The 14,997-nt window shown below is 38.2% G+C and overlaps 1 protein-coding gene across 2 annotated transcripts in view; it reads left to right on the top strand.

Moving 5' to 3' along the window:
- Positions 1 to 14,763, top strand: part of MIB1 (MIB E3 ubiquitin protein ligase 1) — a 41,980-nt gene extending 27,217 nt beyond the window's left edge. Inside the window, exons 13-22 of one of the 2 annotated variants that reach the window (XM_083518218.1) lie at positions 261 to 393; positions 1,996 to 2,082; positions 3,568 to 3,729; positions 4,989 to 5,170; positions 7,607 to 7,799; positions 8,744 to 8,822; positions 9,286 to 9,399; positions 9,586 to 9,686; positions 10,879 to 10,904; positions 11,964 to 14,763. In XM_083518218.1, the coding sequence (XP_083374344.1) occupies positions 261 to 393; positions 1,996 to 2,082; positions 3,568 to 3,729; positions 4,989 to 5,170; positions 7,607 to 7,799; positions 8,744 to 8,822; positions 9,286 to 9,399; positions 9,586 to 9,686; positions 10,879 to 10,904; positions 11,964 to 11,994 (1,108 nt within the window). In that variant the 3' untranslated portion in view covers positions 11,995 to 14,763. The remainder of the gene's footprint in view (positions 1 to 260; positions 394 to 1,995; positions 2,083 to 3,567; positions 3,730 to 4,988; positions 5,171 to 7,606; positions 7,800 to 8,743; positions 8,823 to 9,285; positions 9,400 to 9,585; positions 9,687 to 10,878; positions 10,905 to 11,963) is intronic. The other variant, XM_083518217.1, reaches the window with a different exon arrangement.
- The last annotated feature ends 234 nt before the right edge of the window (positions 14,764 to 14,997 follow it).

The raw sequence follows: 14,997 nt of genomic DNA, 5'->3' as shown, positions 1-14,997 counted from the left end.
TCATTGAGCTTGAAAGTTAGGATGAAAATGTAGTAAAATTCAAAGAATCTCGCTAAAGTGATTAAAAATAACTTACTTAGAAAAGAATCCCAACAGATTTTGGGAGTATACGGATGCTAGAGTAGGCACAAAGAAAAACAGGAGTCCTTTTGCACGAATGAATTTCCATTATGGAAACTGGTGGAATGTTGCCCAAAATCTGCAGCTTGACCACTGGACCATTACAGGATAACGATACAGTACTTTATATTTTATTTCAGTGCAATGAGGGTGTTACTGTCTAAGCTCCCAAGACCATGGATTGTGGATGAGAAAAAAGATGATGGCTATACTGCCTTGCATTTGGCAGCACTTAATAATCATGTGGAAGTGGCAGAACTTTTGGTGCATCAGGTAAGGGTTTTTAAAAAATATACTTTGACAATAATTTTTTAAAAAGATATCTTCAAAACTTTTTTTCTATGCCAGTTTGCCTTTTAATGAGTTAGATCATTTGTACATGAGTATTTGTACAATGAGTATTGTCTACTCTGTCACTGACTTTCCATGGTGTCTGGAAAAGTTCTTTTATCGTTGCCTGCTACTTGAGGCAACTGTGGAAATACCAGAAGTTGACTCTAGGACCTTTTGCATGCAAAGCATGTATTCTTCTAGTGAGCTGTGGCCCTGTCCATAATCCATGCAACACTGGTGTGTTTGTAGAGGTAGATCAGTGGAAAACCCACATATTCTGAGGGATCTGTTTTGCCAATTCTGATATGACAAAGTTACACTTTCTACGTTATGTTAGTGTATTTTACGATGACCCTGATTTTTAGTGATTAACATTCTTGTAAGAACACAAGAAGAGCCTGCTGGACCAGACCAATAACTCATTTAGTCCAGCATCCTGTTCTCACAGTGGCTGGCCAGATAGATGCCTGTGAGAAACCTGCAAGCAGGATTCAAACTCAAGAGCCCTCTCCCCTCCTGTGGCTTCTAGTAACTGCTATTGAGAAGCATTGCTGCCTCCAACTGTGGAGGCAGAGCATAGCCATCATGGCTTGTAGCCCTTAATAGCCCTCTCATGTTTTTGTTTTGGATTTTTTGAATCCTCTTTCAAAGCCATCCAGGTTGGTAGCCAGCCATCACTGCATCCTGGGGAAGCGAGTTCCAGAGTTTAACTGTGTGCTGCGTGAAGAAGTACTTTCTCCTATCTGTCTTGAGTCTTCTACATTGAGCTTCATTGGATGTCCATGAGTTCTGTAATTATAAGAGAGGGGGGAAACTTTTATCTACCCACTTTCTCCAGGCCACTTTCTCCAAACTAAAAAGTCCAAAGTACTGCAACCTTTCTTCGCAATAAAGTTGCCCAATCCCCTTGATCATTTTGGTTACCTTTTTCTGAACCTTTTCTAACCCCTACAATATCCTTTTTGAGGTGAGGCTACAAGAACTGTATTCCAAATGTGGTCACACCATAAATTTGTATAACTGCATAATAATGCTGGCAGTTTTAATTCCTTTCCTAATGCATGGAATTTGCACTTTTCACAGCCGCCGCACACTAGCTAGCCTTGCAGGAAGAAAGGCTCCCCCACTCTATTTTACCAGCTAGTCCCAGTGTAGCTTAAGTTGCACATTTGGTAAGGTGCTCATTCAGAAGCAGCTGTCCTTATTGTAAGCAAGTGGGAAAGTTACCAACTGAATGTCTAATCTAGTAAGACATTTTGAGGGTTGTTGCTTACATTAATTCCATTTGCAAGTAGTGTTATGCTCTTATGTATAAATTGGGTTTTAAAGATGACTAATGGAAAGATCTAATGCGGTTTTCATGTCACATGATCAATATTTAATGTATGCTATTATAAATAGTTAGATATTCATTTGGTTTTAGCCTCATGAACTAATATGTAAATGAAATATTTTTTGGCTTTTGGGACCAAGAAAAGGTCCAGTTCAGGATTTCTTGTTGGTTTTAATGTTAATAAGTAACAATTGAAACATCTCTTTCAGGGCAATGCTAACCTGGATATCCAGAATGTAAATCAACAAACTGCACTGCACCTTGCTGTAGAACGACAGCACACCCAAATAGTGCGGGTAAGGTACCAATAGTAGACCATAAGGCAGTTTCTCAGACTGTGGGTTACAGTTGCACAATTGGGTGCTTTTTTCTTTTACCAGGCCACAAGCACACAATTCCTGTTGTGTGGACCCTGCAATATATATGCTTGCTCATTCTCTCTAGTATATATCATGCTAAAATTCTGTTCAAACACATACTGTCTGTTGCTGTATTAACATTAAAAAAATGAAATATACACTTGCTTTCGATATTCTCGCTAGTTCTATTGTAGACTGAAAAGTAGGGTACATTGATTGATTTGCACAACAACACTTCTGAATTATGCCTTGTGGCTGTCCCAGAGGAGGATTCAGGAGCACACAAGCCCAAGGCTTGTTTTAGTTTTTCATATCATGCTAAGCTATGGTGTAGTGCAATGTCTGAACTGAGCTTGTACTCCATACATTTTCACAGCAAACTTGTATTTTGCCTCCATTTTATCCCAACTATATTAATATTCCTGAATTTGGAAATAGAGAGGCATCAGAGGTGATGTCGGTCAAATGAAATAAATGTATATTTACAATATCACTGAATTGAAGCAGCTGCTGATAGAACACTCTTTTTGTTGTGTCCTAATGGTTGCATGAATGGAAGACAGCTTGTGCCACCTATCTCTTTGCCTCTTCCCTCTCTGTAGCCTTTGTATTTCCTGATAAGCCTCACTAAATAGACTCCTGAATAGTGGGAGGTGGGGAAAATAATCTGAAATCAGATGGGGGAACCTTGCACAGTGCAGCCTCACTCCGCCTGTACATTGTGGCCTGCACTGTTCTGGAGCCCTGTCCCCAACCCCATGGAGAGACTTTGGAGGGGGTGTTAGGACTGCAGCGAAAGAGGAAGAGCAAGTTTGGTTGTCTGAGCTGCCTTCTGGTCATGCAACAACAACAACAACAACAACAACAACAACAATAATAATTTATTATTTATACCCTGCCCATCTGGCTGCATTTCCCCAGCCACTCAACTATTAGATGCAGCCCATTCTTATCCGCTTGTTACTTAACTCTGACATATCAAATTGTGTGCTAGTTATATTTCCTGAGATTAAAATTAGATTTGGTAAAAACAGAGTTTAAAGTATACAGTGGTACCTCGGGTTACAAACACCTCAGGTTACAGACTTCACTAACTAGTACTTTGGGTTAAGAACTTTGCCCCAGGATGAGAACAGAAATCGTGTGGTGGCAGCGCAGTGGCAGCAGTGGGAGGCCCCATTAGCTAAAGTGGTACCTCAGGTTAAGAACGGTTTCAGGTTAAAAACGGACCTCCAGAACGAATTAAGTTCGTAACCAGAGGTACCACTGTATAGCGTAAAAGATATAAATAAGTCTGAACATAATTAAAGTGACTTTGCATGGCAAATTTATGTGCTATTGTGCACTTCAGAGTCTCTAATGTGTCTATGACTCATTATGTGAGAAAAGAAATGTTCAAAATGTTGAATTGTTTCTCCTCAGCTTCTAGTTCGTGCAGGTGCTAAACTGGATATTCAGGATAAAGATGGGGATACACCCCTCCATGAAGCCCTGAGGCATCATACTTTGTCACAGCTTCGTCAGCTCCAAGACATGCAAGATGTGGGCAAGGTAGATACTGCTTGGGAGCCATCGAAGAACACAGTAAATAATTTGAATTTATTTATTTCTTCTCTACTATACTTTCTCTCTGCAGTATGTTGCAAGATCCTGTTTTGTTTTGGTCTGCTTTCTGTTTTCTAAAAAGCAATTATTTAAAGATAATATTCCATTAAATATAAATGCCAATTGAGAATTAGTTTGGCATATTATCATGGACAACTTGCGTAGAAAAACATTTTTTAAAATCCCCAAATATTTCTGATTTTCGTAATCAGCTTATATTTCTTTTCAAAAGTTCCTAAAATGTCATTTGAATTAACAAGCAGTAATCCAGAACAAAAATGAGCTAAATAATTATAGTATGCATGGCTTCTAACTTTTCAGTTGTATGCTTTTGTACTAAACGATAGAAACTGACAATAGAATTTATATATACGTTTTAGATAGTATTTTGAGCATATTTGTCTGTGTGGTTGTATATACTAGGAAAGTGAGTTAATTTTTATTATTCAAGTAATTTCATTGAGGCAGAACAATAGGAAAAAATAACTGCAGAGAAATTGTATGATTTTTATGGCAGTAGTGTTAACAGCAGATGAGGGTTAGATTTTAACTTAAAAATATGGCACGTGCCAGAATTGTGCTGAGTTGCACATGAAGGGTTGGTATGTGGGATGAATGGCTTGGTACAAAAGAACTGTCAACATCATGCATCCTATCCAACACTGCTGCTCCACTAGTGCAGTTGACTTTCCCAGTGGAATTTCCTCCTCCTCTCATGTTCTCTGCAGCTCCCCATGCATACTCAAAATCAGCTCCATGGGGTAGGAGGACTCTAAGGAGCAGATTTAGATGGTATGTGGGAAGAGGGAGAGGAAGGGCAACACTTCCTGATCCAGAAAGCATTGAGAGAGCTTTAAAACCTTGATGCCGCTGGACTGCTAGATGCCCAAATTTATCCTTTGGGGGTACACATTGCCTCTGTGCTTCCCCCCAGCTCTCACAGCAAGTGAGCTGCTCAACCGGAGCAAAACCCGCCATCCGCCATCTTCTGAGGCAACCTGGTAGTTCCACTCACTATGCCACTGGAACTCTGCAAGTGCAGTGTTTGATACTACCAGACGATACAATCTTTCACTCTGTTCAAGGAACTTTGAAGAGAACTAACTGCATGAAGTTACACTTCAGGGCTAGTATTTGCTCAGATCTATTAATGATACAGTTTTGTCTTGTTGGTTTTGTTTTCTCATAAGATATTATTTTTCAGGTACATCATTAGTTGCGAATTTACTTTCTTTCAGTTGATAATGGGACTGGGTACTCAGGGAGCAGAAAAGAAGAGTGCAGCATCTATTGCCTGCTTCCTGGCAGCTAACGGAGCTGACCTTGGTATTCGTAATAAGAAGGGTCAGTCGCCCCTTGACTTGTGTCCTGATCCTAGCCTCTGTAAAGCATTGGCTAAATGTCACAAAGAAAAAGTCAGGTTTGTATTGTAGCAGCGCAATAGGATTAACCCACATTTCCTTTCCAATTTTCTGTTTGCTATAGAACAGCTGATAAAAGTACACACACACACACACACACACACACACACACATGTTGTAACCTGCTCTGGGACGTTATGGGGTGAAGGGTGGGTAAGAAACCTTGTAAATAAAAAAGTACGTTTATCCCAATTCTAAGAGAAGCAAATAAAATTAAAGTAGATTTTCATTCTCACAATATTTAGTTTCATGTGGGCTAAAATGAATAGTGGTGTTCTCATTTATGTTTCTTAATGTTTTAATGTATTGCAATCCTTGGTTTAGCTGACACGCAAGGGGTTAAATCCAGCTCAGTTTGGCGACAAAGACAGTCAGCCCTGGTGTTTTGCAGGCATTGACTGAGAGAGGGATTCATTCAGGCTTCTTTCTCTGCTCCCGGTCACTTGATCAGAAGGGGAGAAAGAAGCCTTTGCTAGCCCTATGTCGAACACTCTGAGAAGCGCCAAGCATAGGGCTGACCGAGAGGGGAGAAAGGTTCCTTTTGCAAGCATTGACAATGAGAATTTCCACTTGCTGGCAGTGCCTACAAAGTGCAGACTACTTTCTCCTTTCCATTCCCATGGTGCAACACATGGGGCGGCAATGCCCCTTAAGATGTATACCTTGAGCTATGGTTCCCAAATGCTTGGGGTACACCATATGCAGGGGATTTGAGGCAGGACAACCATATGACATCATAATGGCATGTGATACACAGGTGAGTTATTCTGCCCACAAGTTGTCCTGCGGGATGGGGCCTGAAAAAAATCAGCCCCTGGAGCCAAAATGTTTTCTGCACCCCAGGGCTCGTGGAAGCCTTTTCTTCAATCATTTATTTTATTTTGCCGTTTACTTTTAATTAACATTTCACACAATGTTTTCGTTTTTGAATTCACTGTTCACTGTGGCTATTCTGTGCATGCTGCCCTCAGCAACATTTCAAAATTGGTCAAAACTTTGAGACAGAAATTTACTTAATGCATGCTCCCTGTCAGGAATTTTGGAATATGAGCCATGATCAAAATCGGCTCTTCCGTCCACATACACACTGTTGCAAATATTCTCTCAGGGGCAGCACCTTGTGTGTCATGGGATATTGGTGTAGAAAGCCCCTGACCATGCATTGGATTTTTGAGCTGCCTAGGAAACTTGCCAATTGAAGGAATGAGGTAAAGGTTCCTGTGCCCAGTCTGAACTCTGTATGCAGCACTTTAGATGCCTCTTTATTCTTCAGTGGGCCTTACAGGTTTTTGAAATATTTAAATAATAATCCAAGGTTTTGCCAGTTTTCTAACATAAATTTAACTAAATGTCAGTCAAAAGTGCATATAGCCATGTTTTCCTGTTAAGGGAGGGGAACCTCAGAAAAGAAACTGTTCTGTAATATATTTATTAAGACCATTTGAAAAGCCATAAAGGAAGGCTTTTGAGTCTATTGGAATTCTTCATATGCTAGACATTAAGTAAAACAAGCTGGATGTTAAATAATCTTATTTGTTTGTCAGGTTTTTTTGCATAATATCTAGCCTGATTGAGTTTTGATGAATTCAGCTTTGCATGCACACTTCATGACGTTTTGAGAAGTATTAATAAGATATTCTTCTGCTATTTGTTTCCCATTTTTACTAAATGTCAGTGCCACTCTAAGTATCAAAACAGTCCAGGAGGAATGTAAAAAAAAAAAATAATAATTATATACTTACCAAGCTTAAGGTTTTTTGCCCTTGGCATGATTTTAAGCTATACAGAATTGCCACTTTTTCTACCTAATTCTTTCAACCTTAATGGCAGGGTGCATTGTTTACTATTCCCCTGGATTTCCAATGCAGATGAGTAAATATTAATCTTGAAGCAAAAAAATAAATGATTACATATACTGTCAAACCTCGGGTTACAGACGCTTCAGGTTTCGCGTTTTCAGGTTGAGCACTGCACCGAACCCAGAAGTACCAGAACGGGTTACTTCCGGGTTTCGGCACATGCGCAGAAGCACTAAATCTTTCTTTGTGCATGCGCAGAAGTGCCAAATCAGAACTCGCACGTGCGCAGACACGGCGCTGCAGGTTGCGAACGTGCCTCCCACACGGATCACGTTCGCAACCTGAGCATTGAATTGAACACCATGTTTTTCTAATCATTCAACCTGCAAAAGCATTGCAACTTGCCAGATGGAATGATGCCCCCTCTCCCCTCCCATGTACTCTCTTCTAGGGGTTCTCCCAAAACACACACATCCCAAGCCAATTTTGGGGGATGCAGGAGGTGGAGAGGAGGGGAAAGCCCTGTTGTGCATGTGGAAGTCATTGTACACAGCTTCCACTAACATGGCTGGTTAGGTGAACTATGCACATTATGTTGAATATTTATATAATATCTCAATTAATATTTGTGTTTAGTGGCCAGGTTGGTTCCCGAAGCCCTTCTATGATCAGCAATGATTCAGAAACCTTAGAAGAATGCATGGTATGTTCTGATATGAAGAGAGATACTCTATTTGGTCCATGTGGGCATATTGCTACCTGTTCTCTCTGTTCACCAAGAGTCAAGAAATGCCTTATCTGCAAAGAACAAGTTCAGTCCAGGACAAAGGTGCGTGCTTTTATTTCCAGCTCATTTTAGTATGACATATCTTAAAATATAAGCGTTTATGCACCATTTTAAACTTAGAACATTTTAAATGATGCTCTTAGAATCAAACAGCAGAAACGCTTAAGCAAATGACAGTCTGGGTCATAGTCCTAAGCAGCAGACTGTTACATTCTTAAGAACTACTTTTGACTGTGCTAAATCCTCTGCCAATTGTTTTCATTAGATGATCCCAAGTTCTGGTGTTATGAGTAAAAGGAAAAATAATCTCTGTCCACTTTCTGCATGCTTTGCAGAATTTTATAAACCTTTTCCAACTCTCACTGGTTGCCTTTTGAAACTAAACCCCGCCCCCAACTTTAAACCTTCCTTTGTACAGAATGTGCTCCACCCTCATAACTATTTTGATCGACTTTCTCTGCACCTTTACTAGGTCTACAGTTTTGGGAGACATCCTTTTGCATCTCTGCAGATTCCTTTGGTTTTTTGGTGTCTGCAGATTTGCCCACCTTGCTGCTCCTCTTTAACTCCAAATCATTTATGAAAAAATTAAAAACCACTGGTTGCTTAGGAGACCCTGCCTCACCTCACTCCACTGTGAGGACTGTCCATTTATTCATTCTTTTTTCAATCTGTTGCTAAGCTAACTCAGGAGTATTTGTGAGGGATTTGTGAAAAGCTTTTTTTAAAAAAAATACAAGCGTATTGTGTCTATCAGATCATCCTTTCCTAAGTGCTGACACACTCAAAGAATGTTAAAATGTTGTGAGACTGGAGCCGTTGTGTCTTCCTAGCAAGACGTGTTATTCTATATGCTTTATAGTGTTATATTTAATCATATTTTGAACTAATGTACCCAGAACAGACATTAAGCTGACTGAGCTACAATTGAGAAACTAAAAGCTTCTTTATGAAAAGTTGAAGAGTTATGTAATTTTTCTTTGTAGATTGAAGAATGTGTAGTATGTTCAGACAAAAAAGCAGCTGTGCTCTTTCAGCCGTGTGGACACATGTGTGCTTGTGAAAGTAAGTTCTTTTGGTGGCTAACAATTGTTCTGTGGAATAAGATGATTAAATTCACTTGCTGAAATAGATCAAGTTTGTTGGAAGATGGATGTATTAAAATATAAAAGTCAGTTTCTGAGTTTGTCACACTCAAATGTGTACGGGGTGTTCTGCCCACCCCCTTACCAGAGACGAGGAAAAGCTTAGTCCCAGATTGGTGTGAGATTCATCCCTTTGCTTATAAAAGTGAATAACTGATTGTAGATGCTGGTGGGGAGAGCATACCTTTTTGGAACTATCTTGTGCTAGATGATAAACTGTCTGAATGAATCAATATTCACTGGTGAGGACTATGCAAAATGGGTGTGCTGTGTGTTCTAGGCTCCCTATGATATTTTCTTGTTAATCTGTTCATTACATTCCACTTTTACATTAAATAAGTAAAAAAACCTGCATCATTCTGAATAATCCCCCCCCCCTCCAGATTGTGCCAGCTTGATGAAAAAATGTGTACAGTGTCGGGCAGTGGTAGAGCGAAGAGTGCCTTTCATTATGTGTTGTGGTGGGAAAGGTACAGAAGACTCCACAGATGACATTGGTGAGTTTGTTTATTTTTCTTCTTTTAGCAGTGGTTTCAATTTGCAAACTCCTTCCTGATTCAGGAAATGGATTGCTTTGGAACCATTGTTCTGATGCAATTAATGGGCTAGTAGTAATTTTTAAATTGGTTCAGCTCTTTTGTAAGTATTTCGTGTCACCATTTTCTTTTCTCTGCATTGTGTAGCAAGTGGAAACATTCCTGTTCTGCAGAAAGACAAGGACAATACCAATGTCAACGCTGATGTACAGAAATTGCAGCAGCAGTTGCAGGACATAAAGGAACAGGTAAAAGAAATAGATAACTTTTATGATCAATATCAAATGAAAGCTTTGTGTGTTTTTTTAAGGCATTATATGAAAGTTATCAATATAAAGGTTTATGTTATGAATATTATTATTGTTATTTTAATTCCTTCATCTTAACGTCATGGGGCAAGTTACAATAATTAAAACAACAATTAAAGGAATATAGATAGTAGGCATACTGTGCACTGCAGTTATTGTCATCAACTCTAGAATATCTCCCTAAGCATCTTTTAGGTTCAGTAATAAATAAATAAATAAATAATGGAAAAAGATTCAGGGTGTACTCTTTCTTCTATTTTCACTTAAATGTCCACAGACACAAACTGGATTTTTAAAAAATGATGCATGGACATATGTTGCGGAAAGGCAACTCATTTCATGTATGTTTAACAATTGGAATGTAGGACAAAAGCCACAACATTTGAAAGAATTACATTTCTTTTCTTCAGACTTTATGGCAGATTGGGCTTTAAACCTTTGCAAATAGTGAAACCCTGCCATGTAGAAGGGTTTTTTTTTAAAGAAAAAAAAATCCTTATTAGAAATGACATTTCTATTTGGACTTTATAAACCTTTATCTATTAGTCCCCTATTTTGTTACCCAGCCCTTATCCACAAAGCTGATGATAAAAATAAATAACAGTGATAAAAGTAAGGTGGTAGTAACAGGCAGTAGTGTTGAGTTCAGCTCCCTCTGAATCAGGGCAGCAAGAAAGTGCCAGTAGGGTGCTACTGCTAAGACAATCACTGCAAAGGCACTCCCTCATCTATTCATGTCTTATTCTTTCTCTCCTCTCCTCTACCTACTTTCTAGCACAAACACTGCAGAAAATATAAACAGCAATGGTTCTTACGTAAACTGCAGAGCAGATCATGGGGGTGCGTGGGGAGAGAAGAGGAAGGGGAAATCCCATTGCATGAGTGGAACTGTTTGTACAGTGCTGGATGTAATCCATAGTCTCTTCTCCCCTGCCACCAGAGAACAGAACAAGAGCCAAAGAGAACAAATCCACAGGAAACTACTACTAGTCCTGCTTTCAAAAGCATTCCTAATTTTTATGCTTTTATTAAAAAGGAGGGGAGAAAGATGAATGCGCAGATAAAAAGCCAAAAGCCACCTTTAGTTTGTTCCCCTCCCCGCCCCCAAACTTATATTTAAACTTATTTTCAGGACAGCAGTGATCCTCCAACTGAGCAGTGAGTTTCCTGAATGGTCTATCCTTCCAAGGACAAATCAGCTAAGTCATCCAAACTAGACTCTGCCTTCCTTTCTGTCCTGTAGGCAGGACCAACAGTCTCCTTTCTGGCCTCCTTTGATACAGACAGCACTTGGGCCTTCTAATAAAGTCATGGCCTCCATTTTTATTTAATATCACATCGGACAGAGTTCTACAGACTCAAAGGGGTCATAATATCTAGAAATAGATGGAGATTTCATTTTTAGTTGCCATTAGAAATTCTGAAAGGGTTTGTGTGTTTCCAAAATTTCAGAAGTGTTTAACTGAGCTTCACAGTCTGTTTCTGTGTGACAGATTTATTTCATGTTTCACTATACCTTTTAATTGTATAAAATAGATGTCATTTACAAATACACTTATGTCCTTAGCAATGATGGTCATAATAATAAAAATATGAAGAATGTAGCATTGCTTCAAAACTTTGAATGTATTTAGCAAATGTGACGTTGGCCTAAGCCCATATACAATACAAAATGATTCTGAATAAAAAAATTCCTTCCAGTAGCACCTTATAGACCAACTAAGTTAGTTCTTGGTATGAGCTTTCGTGTGCATGCACACTTCTTCAGATACACTGAAACAGAAGTTGCCAGATCCTTCTAACTTCTGTTTCAGTGTATCTGAAGAAGTGTGCATGCACACGAAAGCTCATACCAAGAACTAACTTAGTTGGTCTATAAGGTGCTACTGGAAGGAATTTTTTTATTTTGACTATGGCAGACCAACACGGCTACCTATCTACTACTGGAAAAATGATTCTGGTGTATCTTTCTGTGAGGAACGCTAAAGATGTATGTTAAGTGCTTTGAGAATTTTTAATCGCTGAGTTAAAGTTTAGCATCACTACTTTAAGGCAGGTGGTTGATGAGTATCCTTCAGAGTTTTTTATGCTATTTATTTCACCAGCCTCACTTTCTGAAAATGGTATTTACATTAGGCGTAGTAAGCTAATAAGGTATAATACTTGGTTATTATTTGTCTCCAGACAGTTCTTTAGTTTCATTTTTGTCTCTTACAGACCATGTGTCCCGTATGTTTGGACCGTCTAAAGAATATGATCTTTCTCTGTGGTCACGGAACATGTCAGCTTTGTGGCGATCGAATGAGTGAATGTCCTATTTGCCGAAAGGCTATTGAACGAAGAATCCTTTTGTATTAAAATATAAAGTGTCTTACAGTAGCTTGTCATATTATTACTACATTTTGCTCATTGAATCTTCATAAGCTTTAGTAGCAGCTAAAGTTTGTCCTGAAAACATTTCTAATGCTATGGAGTTGTTGCATTGTAAGTGCTTAGACTGACAATACAAATCAGTATTTGAGTGGTCAACCTCTCCTATCAAGAAAGCTAAACCAAGTTTAGGTTAATTAACAATGCAGTCTTTTTTATATCTTTTGCCTTTCTTTTTCTCCCCAACCCCTTTATGTTAAAGGGACAATTTCCTGTTGGTATTTTTATTTTATATGTATGAACTCTAATTTCACTGTTGATTTTTATACTGTCAGCTGTTTTCATGTATAAATATTTTTAATTCTCTAAATTGTATTTGTTTTAAATACGTTTTCATAGTAGTGTCAGTAATAAATTGCAAAAGCAAGCTAAGCCTCGGAGCTAGGTACAGGAATTTTTTAAAATCAGCACAATAAATGAATAGTGTTTCAGTATTACAAAATGCCTCTAAAATCTGAAAGCCTATAATTTTGTATGGTTTTCTTATTGTCCCACATTAGTTTAAAGGAGAATGAGGATTATTACAAAAGTTGCTGATTTTAAAGGGCTGCTTGTAGCCTCCACATACATAGCAGGGGTGCCTTCTAGAATTGGCCTCCTGAAAAGCCGCCTCCACAAATGGGAGAACTCCTAATGTGATGGTGCTGAAGAAAGTACAGGCTGTTGCTAGTAATGAAAAGAAAACACACTGCATAATATAGCAAGCCCTTCTTTCGGCCTGAGAGGCTTTCAGGATCTCGGCCATAATCCCTTCAACTGAGAGAACAGTTTTTAGAATGGTGACAGACATTATTATTTGTATACTTGCAAAAGAAAACCATTCTATCTGTAGGCTAGAATTTAACATTTTAAGTCTAGTAATTGGACTTAAATGCCACCTTGCAAAAAGGGAATATACAGCAGAGAGTTTTAAGATAAATAGGAACAATAGCTTCTGTAATATGAATATTACTCATTTTGGTGCAGACTTCGCAGTATGCATGAACTTTTCTTTTCTGAAACTTCATTGGGACCATTCAGTTAATAACCAAGACAGTGCTTGATATGTCTGTGAGATTTCTATAAATTGGGGGGCTGTTTAGGGAGGATAAGGCAATGATGGGTTAATATAAATGCTATCCAAGGATATGGAAAAGCATCTTGCTCTGAATGTTCTGCAGTAGGCTGTAGATAGTCTCCCAAAGATTAAATCACATATTTTAGATGGTGCATGATTGCAGAGAATAAGTTAATTTTTGGATTTATAATTAACAGATACACCATTTATTTGTATTTAACTCCAATTCAGACAAATTCTTATAAGCATGTGGTGAAACATTAGATTAGAAAGAAAGTTGCCTTTAACAATTTGATTCCTGTTAAATTTACTCAAAGGGAATTACTTGCAGGAATATACTATATTTGGTAAATATAATCTGTGTCATATAAATTTGAGTTGAGATTTTTATTTTATTTTATGCAGAAGTTTGCAAATTGCCTGGAACAAAGTTAATCATGTCTTAGGAATGGTTTGTGATGAAAGAAGGTACAGAAACATTGCATACATAAAAATATTCATGGTATATAGGATTGTGCTGCAATTCCTAAGCATAGCCATCAGGAAGTTCCATAAAAGCAAACGGGTCTTGGATCCCTTACATTTATCTTTCAAAAAAAGATGCATATGATTGTGTAATAGAACGAAGTATAAATTTGTTAAATAAGTGTGAGCTGCTTGACTTCTTAGACAGGCGTGCTTACATTTATAAAATACTTGTTTCTGTTCTGATTTAGAAATTGCTGGCTATTTAATTGTATAGTTGTTGCAGTATTTCAAAAGTGAAATAGCTAGTTCCAAGAACAATTTGGATAACTATTTCCACAAACGGTCTTCTGAAATTGTGCATGCATATGCACGGAAAAAAGATCTTAGAGAGTTTATTAATAGTAACATAATTAATAAAATAATGTGGCACATGAGCTAGATTTTTTTTTTCAGGAGTTTGCCATCAAAGGATTTTTCATTGATTTTGAACACCCAGTTTATATAAGGAACTAAAACAAACGAGGCATTTTATGCCGAAAGGTAAAGGAAGAATGTTGTATGTCATAGGTAGGGCAAATGTCAATGCTTTGGTGACAAAGGAGTTTCTGGTATACAATGGTGTAATTCTGTGTTCTATTATTTTAGCACAGCTGGAAAAGTTGAATGATAAAGTTATTAAATCATTTTGTATCCTCTGTCCCTTTTCTCCGTTCTACAAAACACGTTCATAGCATGACTAGTCTTATAAGCAGGTCAGTTAAGTTATTCCTTGTCTAAGAGAATGGACGCGAGGTTGCTGCATTCACCTCAAATCTAGTAGAAGGAAGTAGGGCACTTGTATTAGCAAATCTTACTTTTTGTTGCTTTGATGCTATTTTATGTCATTCTGTTCACAATGTAGAGAACAAAATTATTTTAACGTCCCTTAGCCAACAGAAAACTACATTTGTTTAAACCTTTCTTAATTTATTTAATAAGTAGTTTGTTAAACCTTTATAGTATAGAAGACAGATGTTGAGACTTGAATTTATACTTTTATTAAACTGTAAATATAAACCTGAAGTGTATGACTGTGTCAAACTATATTCTAATCTGCACTATATTAGAAACAGTACTTGCAGTCCTGACCAGAGAACTACGCATAGGGCCCAACACCTATGGTAACAGGGTTCCTATGGATAGTGTTCCAGTAATTAGCTGCCTAAACTAGCCGTGTGCTCCCTTCTGGCTGTGCAGCCAGTGCCCTAACTCCAATGTTCTGCATTGTGCCTGTGCTGTATAGCGGCTGGGGGTGAG

The sequence above is a fragment of the Podarcis liolepis genome (assembly GCF_965112155.1).
Source record: "Podarcis liolepis genome assembly, chromosome: 8".
Taxonomy (NCBI): domain Eukaryota; kingdom Metazoa; phylum Chordata; class Lepidosauria; order Squamata; family Lacertidae; genus Podarcis; species Podarcis liolepis.
Note: the sequence above shows the minus strand (reverse complement) of the source record. Positions and strands in the feature narration are given on the sequence as shown.